This window comes from Austrofundulus limnaeus, unplaced genomic scaffold (assembly GCF_001266775.1).
Source record: "Austrofundulus limnaeus strain Quisiro unplaced genomic scaffold, Austrofundulus_limnaeus-1.0 Scaffold19, whole genome shotgun sequence".
In the NCBI taxonomy this organism is placed as follows: Eukaryota; Metazoa; Chordata; class Actinopteri; order Cyprinodontiformes; family Rivulidae; genus Austrofundulus; species Austrofundulus limnaeus.
Genome location: NW_013952421.1, coordinates 2937899 through 2947187, shown reverse-complemented (window position 1 = coordinate 2947187; position 9289 = coordinate 2937899). Strand labels below are relative to the sequence as shown.

General features: G+C 40.2%; 1 protein-coding gene across 2 annotated transcripts in view; it reads right to left on the bottom strand.

The window, feature by feature from the left end:
* Positions 1-9289, bottom strand: part of roraa (RAR-related orphan receptor A, paralog a) — a 222934-nt gene that overhangs the window by 42293 nt on the left and 171352 nt on the right. Inside the window, exon 1 of one of the 2 annotated variants that reach the window (XM_014003600.1) lies at positions 8916-9279. The exons of the other annotated variant lie outside the window; for it this stretch is intronic. Coding sequence (XP_013859054.1) covers positions 8916-8946 — 31 coding nt within the window. The 5' untranslated portion in view covers positions 8947-9279. Of the gene's footprint in view, positions 1-8915; positions 9280-9289 lie in introns of those variants that run through there. 2 annotated transcript variants of the gene reach the window in all.

The following is a 9289-nucleotide window of genomic DNA, read 5'->3' as shown; positions in this document are numbered from 1 at the left end:
ATAGATAGATAGATAGATAGATAGATAGATATAATACTTGAAGAGTCCAAATATCAATTTAAAAAGACTTTAGTTAATAACTAATACTAGGGTCGCTGATTGTACATATTTTTACAGCTGAAGTCTTGTTGTTTTACCTCAGCAGTAATGACACAAACTAAGGTTATTAGCACACAACTAATTAGCATGTCAGTGCAGTCACTCATTATCAAATCTATTTTGGAAACGCTGCAGCTATATTTAATATCACTGATAATTTATGCACAGCAGGTATTCTCTTCTATTTTCCACACATTGATAAAACAACAGCACCTCAGCACTGAATTAATGTGAGACAATAAAGACAGCAGTCTTGTGCTGCCTTCAATCTCATTATGTAACAAAATGCTGCGTATAGTGTAATTACAGAACGATTATGGTTTTATGTTACGCAYTTAGTTTAGGATTTTGTTATACAGTAGATTATTTTGTTTTTGATGTACTTGTATGTCTTGGCTAAGGGTTATAAAGTTAAAAAAATATATATATTCACTTTGTTTTCACTGTATTTTAGGCCCAGTTTAGACCACAACAATTTTGAGAGAAACAGTGGAATTTCTGTTGCGGTTCGGTCATTCATGTACACGACAATGGCACTCATTTCCTCTGAAACTGAATCTTTTTGAATCGAGGTTTCAGAGCAGAGGTTTTGGAGAGACCCTCTGCCGAGGTGTGAAATCATATCTGTTTGAGCCAGTTGTTTTTCTGCACAGGCACATTTAGAGATACCGTACAGTGAAGCCACAATTTTTGCAGGGGTTAWGTTCTTACCCCTAATTTACATTACTTGCGTTCCGTCTCCTCTCTGCTCCRGWCCRACCTCCGCAGCAAATACGCACCCATTRYAATCAATGASAGTGTTTACACTGGCTGCGCACGGCTGCGCAGGGAGGCGGTGAGYGAACGGCGATCCGTCAAAATTWGAACAGATCCTATTTTTGCCGGACGATGGAGCTGCGCCCGAGTCAGTTTTTAAAGATTACGTCGCACCAAAAGGAAAAGAAACGAGCACAACATCCATATTTTCAAAATAAGACACTTTTCGGTGGAACAATTTGTCGGAATAATGTCGAAATTGCAGCTATATTAATAAATATACGGATATATTTCTACACGAATGCTGTCAGAATGTATCGTTCTGTTTGGGAAGCAGATGGAAACGTAGCATGAAGCATATGTGTGGACACACGATACACGTGGATTTTATTTTGAAATCAGAAGTTTCAGAAAGACGACAGCGAAACAGTTTCAACCACAGATACCAAAAGCCTTTATATCATCGTTTTCAGCTGTGTTTGGAGTTCGTCTTTGACAGAATTAATTATTTTTTGCTGTGACTTCCACATTTATCACTGAATTTATCGCGCAATCTGCTTCCTGCACGTCTGTCGGAGCAGAGCGGAGCAGAGGTGGTGTAAACTGGACTTGAATTGGTGCAGTTGCGACCTGCGCAGTGGAGCGGAGCGGAGACAGAACGCAAGTAATGTAAATCCGGGTTAGAGTAACAGCAAAACGTGAAAGAAAATGCAAATAAAAGGCCTACAGCACGTTTAGTGGTTAATCAGTCAGCAGCTACACACCACACGGTACTGTTAGAAGGGCATGAGTCAGGTACTGAATTTATATTAATATTTATGTCACAAAATTTGCAAACTATATTCTAAATAGTTTAGCTTGAAAACAAAAAAGCACGAGAGAGAAAGAGAGTTCTTTACTATACTGTATTTCTGGTTTTCGTGATATTTCAGGGATTTGTAGATGGGTTGAAAAAAATCTGTAAAAGACTGATTCCACAAACTGTGAATCACAACAAAGTGCACCCTCACTAAGCCTGTACAATAATTATAAAGCAACAATACGGTAAGTAAGACACAATAGTTCATAAATTACTATCTGGCAACCTTGCCTGGAGCAGAAACTATACATTACATGCACCAAAAAAAAAAAAAAAAAGCATTTTGTGCGTCAATTTGGTATTTTATGATAATTTGCCACAATCAACAGTGCAAAAATAATGCTAATGTTTCCAGAGATTAACATGTAAACAAAGGTCTTTGTTTCATAAAACCATGCTGCACTTTTTGAAACTATTACGAAGTTTTTATAAAAAAGTTTATTTTGTATTTATAATAACGTGACTATTTTGCTAAAAAACATACTACACTATGCTGAAGAGCAAAAAAGAATTTAGAAAAAATGTTAATAAAAATAACAAAGAAAGAGCATTGCCGAAGGTTGTTTTCATACTGAGATGCTAAGTAAAAAGACGGCTTGGTATCTGGGACACAAACTTTTTTTTATCAAGACATACATCATTTGTTTTAGTCTGTTTATAGCCTAACAGTAGTACATAGACAGTGCTCAATGTAATATTCACATTTTATATAGGCAACGTAACATTTAAGCACTCAGGCAACATGAAGGAAAACTCCTGGTGACATGTTTGACTGTAGGACGTCATTAACGATGGGCTGTACAGTTTTTCGAGTATTTTCCAGTGATGAAAATGCTCTGTTTGGGCAGATTCATCCTTTGTTGCCCCAAGTCACACATTAAAGGCTTTAAAAAACAGCTATTAGCATAGTAAGAAGAGGATTGTCTTCCTCTACCCTCCAACTACTGACAAAATAAAAATTTGGAGATGGCAGCTGCTGATTTGTTACCAAGTGACAGATCCCTGCAAGCAAATAAAGCAGTCGCACAGTCTTTTTGCTAGAAAACTATTCTCTCCTGTGACAGAAATCCACTGAAATGCACAGAAACCTTTAAAGGTTTACATTGAGGATACACTTGTGAGGAGTCTTTATCTTTTGTTTTTCATTGTTTTGTTTCAGTGTTGAACGCTGAAAAGAAGCAAAAAAAGTTTTTTACATGAGGAATGAACATCCTCCGTTTACACAAATTAGGCTGCTGTAAGAGGCCGATCATAAGCAAATCCTGAGACTTTGAGCGAGAGTCTTTGCTGACACTGCGGTTGCTGGACTAGGCTGAGCTGAGCATCCAGGTTGACAAGGACCTGTGCTCAGCACTAGGAAAGCTCTCATCCAGAAACAAGAAGCCCAGGGGAACAAAGACAACAATATGCCAGAAAACCCACTTGAAAACAACAAAACAACCCCAAAAAAGCCTCTGAAAGAGTCAGCGGTGGGTGATTGCCAGCTGCACTCCAGATTGCCAGGCTCTCTGAGAGTCTTTCAGCAATTTCTGAAAGCTGTAGCATCATCTCCAGCTCCTTAATCAGTTCTGCTTGGGAGGGATGGATCCTGACATGCAAAAGGCTGAGCACAATGGGGAATAAACTCATAATCAGCAATCAGATTTTCCACATTGCGAGAGGGGGTGGGGCGCTKATCTCAGATGGGTCAAGGATCTCTCTACATCCAGTTAACCCCATTGCTCCAGCTGGGAAGGATGCAGTCTCTCACTCTGTACAGCATACACTGTGTAGTTGTCTTTGATGTCTGGCTTGCGAACTTAGAATGGTAAAACCAAATGGTGCAAACAAAGTTCTTTGTTTATTTCTATGTAAAAATAAAAAAAGAGTTTCAATTTCAAATCGCACTTCTTACGACTATAAATGGGTTTGTATTTCATTAAAGCGTTGTGTCCCTGAATAAGCGATACGCTGTGCCTTTAAACAAAGTTCATTGCCTTGCACATTCTTCTTTCTTTCATCTTAGTAATTAGCACTGAAGCAGCGTTTCTTTTATTTCAAATAAAAGCATGTGCATACAAATCAATCTCACTCTGTACTGGCAAGACTGTTTCCCTTTGTTATCTGTGAGGATAAATCCCTTTTTTTGTAGTTTGGTGTGAGGCAGAGCCAATTTTGCTCCATTACATTCTGCGTGTTAGCATCATAGAAGTACTACAGGCAGTCAAGAACAAGTTGGGAAACTGCCATGACTTTCAAACGCTGGAGTTTCGAATAATTTGTGGCTCTTGAAGAGCACCCTCTAGTGCTTAGGAGGGTTTGCGTTTTGCTGTTTGTTCATTAGCGCACACACACACCAGATCAGATGAGTGTAAATGATGGCATCCTACCAGAAGAACCCCTAATGGCCTCTGCTGGGACATGTAATCAAACGCCTCGCGCACTTCTCTCCCTTTTGTAATCAAGCGGCGGAGCACATGTTGTGACGACCTTTGTTATAACGCTGCCTGTTCCCTCGTCTCATCAAAATTCCGTGCGCCTCTCATTTTTCATCCTTCTCTCCTCCCACCGGGGACTGCGAGATGCCGCGGCGCTCTCTACAGAGCAGAGGGGGAGTGTGTCTTGGTACGCCRTGACCTCTGACCCCCTCCCCTCTCATTCCCTTACATTTTCCAGCCAACCTTTGCTGAGATGCTGCCGCTAATAAAAGACTTTGTTTCGACACACAGAATCGAAGTGTCCTTTCGCACGTGGAGCGCGGATTGTCTGTTTCAACGAACTTCGCGAAACACGAGCACACTGTATCGCAACATATCTGCTACGCAAGTGCCGGATAAGGCGACACAGTGACAAGCTCTTATCAGCAGCTATCACAGARATCCTTCTCAGACACCCCAGGTCACATTAACACTAGAAGAAGTACTYGTCTCTTGTCTCATCTTCACTGCTGGGCTGACGCAGGAGGAGGATGAGGGCGATAACCCACACAAACAATACAAGCTCGTTGGCTTCTTGCCTGCTGACAGCATGCTTGCCTTGCAAAGAGATCTGATTACAACCGAGAGCAGCTTGGTGTTTCATGGAAAAGCAGGTCAACTGTAGAGCACTGTCAGACCTTGGGAGTTGCTCGCCTGATAGACAACAAGGAACAGTTAACTGACAAGGTAAGGTAGAAAGAGAAGTTTCTAACCAGATGTAGAGTAATTGGCTTGATTTGCTCTCCAGTTTGGAACAGACAAGAGTAATAAAAGAAGCAAAATCACGTTGCATACATTTCTATGGAACAGTGTTGTCTGGTGATCCTTTTCCGTCTGATTTCCAACCCCTTCTTCCTCCGGCTCGCTCACAGGGGACGGAGCTGGGCCACTGCAAACACCTAAACTCCTTATGTTTTTTCTGTCCTCGCTGTTCGAGTCAGACAAAACGCAAAATCAATAATGCTTTTTCTCCCCCATTTCCTCTTTGATGCAACTTCAAAAAGCCAATGGACAGCCCTCTGGAGGCTCACAGAGAGAAGGAAAAAAAAATAAAACAGACGATGATAAGAAAAAACATGCTCAGAATGAAAGTACAGGGGAAAAACTTTACCCTTCACTCTCTTAAACCACTGTTAACTTCAAAACCACAAGTGGCAAAGCATCTGAAGGTAAAAGCATCACAGAGGAAATGTCGGTTGYTTTCTTATTAGGTTCGACTGCATCGAAACATTATACAGAATAAAGCTGATCTACAGTGAACTGGTTGTGAGCAGATCTTTAAAATAAAACCACTTCGATCTAAAGCATGCAGTCTTTGAACAAGAGCTGTAAAATAGCCCATCTATATTCACTGTGCATCTTCAACAGAAGAAGCTACAGGGAAGGGGGGGGGGGGGTAAAAATGGACTGTGGTGAACGATTATCTAACCAGTGCTGACAGAAGAAGTATTCAATCAGCAGTTAAATGCTGCATGACAGGGAGACACTTCAAAGGATCTGTAAAGTGACTCCTGAAATACTGACTGAAAGTAAAGTAGGAAATTACCCTTAAGTTAGAGGCATTTGACTAAGCCCAGCTAGGTGTTTTACCTGACTGGAGAGCCAAATTGAGAACCCTGAGTGAACTTGAGAGTGAATGTTTCTAGAATGAAGAAAAATCATCTCGTGAAAACCCGATGGAAACTCGGCTGCTTCTTGCTGAGCCGCTGCCTGGCTGGCCACATAGCGGGGAGAGTCGTTTAACCTTGCCTGTGATGGGAACAAATCTGTCAAAACCGCAGAGTATGACTGACRAGACAAGACGACTGACAGAGCTGTCTGCCTGATAAAGGTTCGCGAGTTATAAACTCTTCCCAGGTTTTTTTATTTTTTTGTTTCTGTAACGATGGGGACAATCAGATAGGAAAGAATAAAAAATCCCATAGTAATCAACACTGTTGTAGTGAAACTTTCAAAACAAGCAAATTTGTTTGATTTAGTGAATTTTATTGGCAGTTATGTTTTTATTAAATTGTAATAAGTTCCATTTTGACGAATCCAAAGTCCTCATCATGTGATTATTTTAATTATCACAGATTCTAAGAATTATGACATGTTAGTTGACATTCAAAATATTAATATTAGAAGTATTTATAAAATGTATAACTTAATTCACAATACTGAACAGCCTTAAGCCAAAAAGGTAATACAGTAAATCATATCGGTTTCAGAAATAAGTGCTTATCATTTGGCTGCTCTCCTCTCCAGAGTGCAGCTCGCCCTCTTCCCAACTTCTCTGCCGCCAAATCAAAAATCCATGCTCTCAATGGGCAGCCAATATCTCATTAAGCAGCCCCTCTACACACAGTTAGGCAGCCAGGATGTTTGTCTCAGTGTGCACAGCTCAGACAGGCACATCTCACACTCCTTAATAACCTGTAGGGACACAGCCCACCCCCTCAGTCAGCCAGGAAGGGGCGAACGATGGCTGAAGCAGTTCGGCCTTTCGTTTGATCTGGTGRCTCTGGAAAGTCTTTCTCCTGCACTGGTTATTTATTCATTATTTAATGGTAATGTAGCATGTTAATTAGCTTTAAAACATGTAAATACATGCAGAAATTGTGACTTCTACAACTGCAATTTGCATTGCACTTCTTATTTTAAGCAAAATTCCTATTATGGGCATGTTTTTCTTCCTATTAATTTAAAACTGAAAACAATCTTTTTAAATCAGCCTTTAAATCCCTGTAGGTGACCAGAGCTATTTTTGTCTTCAACCTAATCAGTTGATTTTTTTTTCCTTTCCCTTTTGGTCTTACAGGACCTCAGTCTCTAACCGGATGATAGCCAATCTTGTTAACCTCTGCTGTAATGTGCGAGAGCCTGCAGCACGAGGTGGAGCGGCACTTCAACTGGCCATTGATAGAAAGAGACAAAGAGTGGCAAATCTACAGCAAATATTTACAGCCTTGTTAACAAAGCCTTAAAGCACCTATCACAAGTTATTTGGCTTCATCTCCTCCAGGGCCCCCCAGAACATTTTTCACAGTCTAGTACACACTCACGCTAAATCACATATCTATGTGCTTCCTGTCTACACGCACCGCAGAGGCTCACTAAGCCTGGCTTTCATCAATTTTGTATGTTCATTGCCACAGAAAGGGACTTTTTTTCAAGGGTTAATTATATGTACTCTGAATAAGGAGCACTTTTTACCTTTTCTATCCACACATCAAACAACTTTCTTTAATGATGTAATTGGAATTTTCATCTTAATTGTGCTGAGTAGGRTGGCTAATTTGCATGGGGTAATGAGAGGGATGTTTCCATTACAGGTAATTAGGTACTTGAGAGGCAGTGGTGTGGTAGAGAGGCTGAACTGAGAGGGAGAGGTGGATAGATGGGGGTGCTGTGCAGAGACAAAGCCACGGAGACTTATAGAGACAGTTGTTATAATATATTAGCATTATTTTGAAGTTAAGAGGATAAAAACAAGCTTAAAATGCACCCCCTCTTTCAAAAAAAATTTAAAAATAAAAAAATAGAGGCTCTGCCAGGATGATTGGGCCAAAAAATATTTACATAATAAGTAAGTTTGTGCCAGGGCGGCAAGTCATTGTGCAGCTCAGCCAATTCACTGATCATTTTCCAGAAGAAATAGCTCCTGCCACATAAATGAGGTTCCAATTATACGGCTTGTTCACGATTTAATTTCATTTTTGCGCGATGTCACCGAATCCTGTCACGACACCGTGCGACCTCTGTGAAACTGAAAGTAACAATGTGGGCAAAGGAAGAATGAAACGGAGACAGAAAAGCTGGAAAATGAGCAGACAGGGACACATTCACTGAGACTGGGGTTTCTACTGATGATTAAAGTGTAAAAAAAGAAAAAACAAAAAAGAAAAAGAAAGTCTCATCTAAATGAATTTCTCTAAATCAAATTAACTTACTTACTTAAAGCTTTGTTTTTTGTTAAGTAAAAACACATTTACACTCACTATTATTTAAAAAAACATTTTTATGCATAAAAATTAGTAACTTAATAAAGCCCTTCATAAAGTAATATATTGCATTTTTTAAATAAAAGACATCGGATCAGAAGGTGGTTTCAAAATGTATCTGACTGATTCTTTTTTTACCAGGTTTGACACGTAAGACTTTCAGCATCATTTCATCAATTCTTAATTATCGTCCATAAAAACATCAAAACATAGACATAACTGCAGGTCAGAATTGTAGCCTTTTATCAACCCTTTGCAATGTAAAAACATAAAAATTAATTAAGATAACTTCAAAGAGATATTGTAATTGATATGACTTTTTTTTCCCCAAAAGCATTTTCCCGTAAAAGAAGTTACTTATTTTTAAAAAAGGATTTGGTTTTTAAAACGTCCTATTACTCTTGTCGAACATGATAAAAACCAAAGGTGTAAAAAAATGATTTGAAAAGCTGGGCAGAGTCAGCTAAATTGACTTCTTGTTATATTTCTCCTGCAGAAAGTGACAGTTTTCTTGTGGCTGCTGATTTGATCAGATCAGATCATGAGCACACAGCTAAACACCAGGATGGCTGCTCACTTCTGAAAACCGGGAGAATGAATTTATATGAGGAGAAAAAAAATAATACATCACTATAGGCATGTGCAAGCATGCATAAGAGAAGTGTGTGCTGTAGCCATACAGTGAGTGTGTCAGGATGTTGTTTACTCCGGGCGGAAGGAGGGGGTGAATAAAGCATGCACTTATTATTGTTCCGCTCTTACCTTTCATAGCTGAAATCACAAAATACATCATTAGGCTTCGAGTCCATAAGAGGAGAAACTATCAGCAGCGCAAAGCCCTCCACTGCTGTCTCAGCAGCAGCTGGCCAGCACAGCTCTGCCTCTCAGCCTCCGAGCATGACCACACCAGAATCCATGTGACTGTGACATCAGCGCTCATGTCTGCCTGCTTCCCCCTCCCACCGGCCTTTGATTGGCACAGCATGCAGCCAGTAGGGGCGCTGAGAGCCCAGGCAGGGAAGCTGGCTCTCTTCCCACTGATTACAGTCTTGTGTTACTGGCTTGCTAGACACATCACCAGCCTCCAACTATCCTCTCTCTCTCTCTCTCTCTCTCTCTCTCTCTCTCTCTCTCTC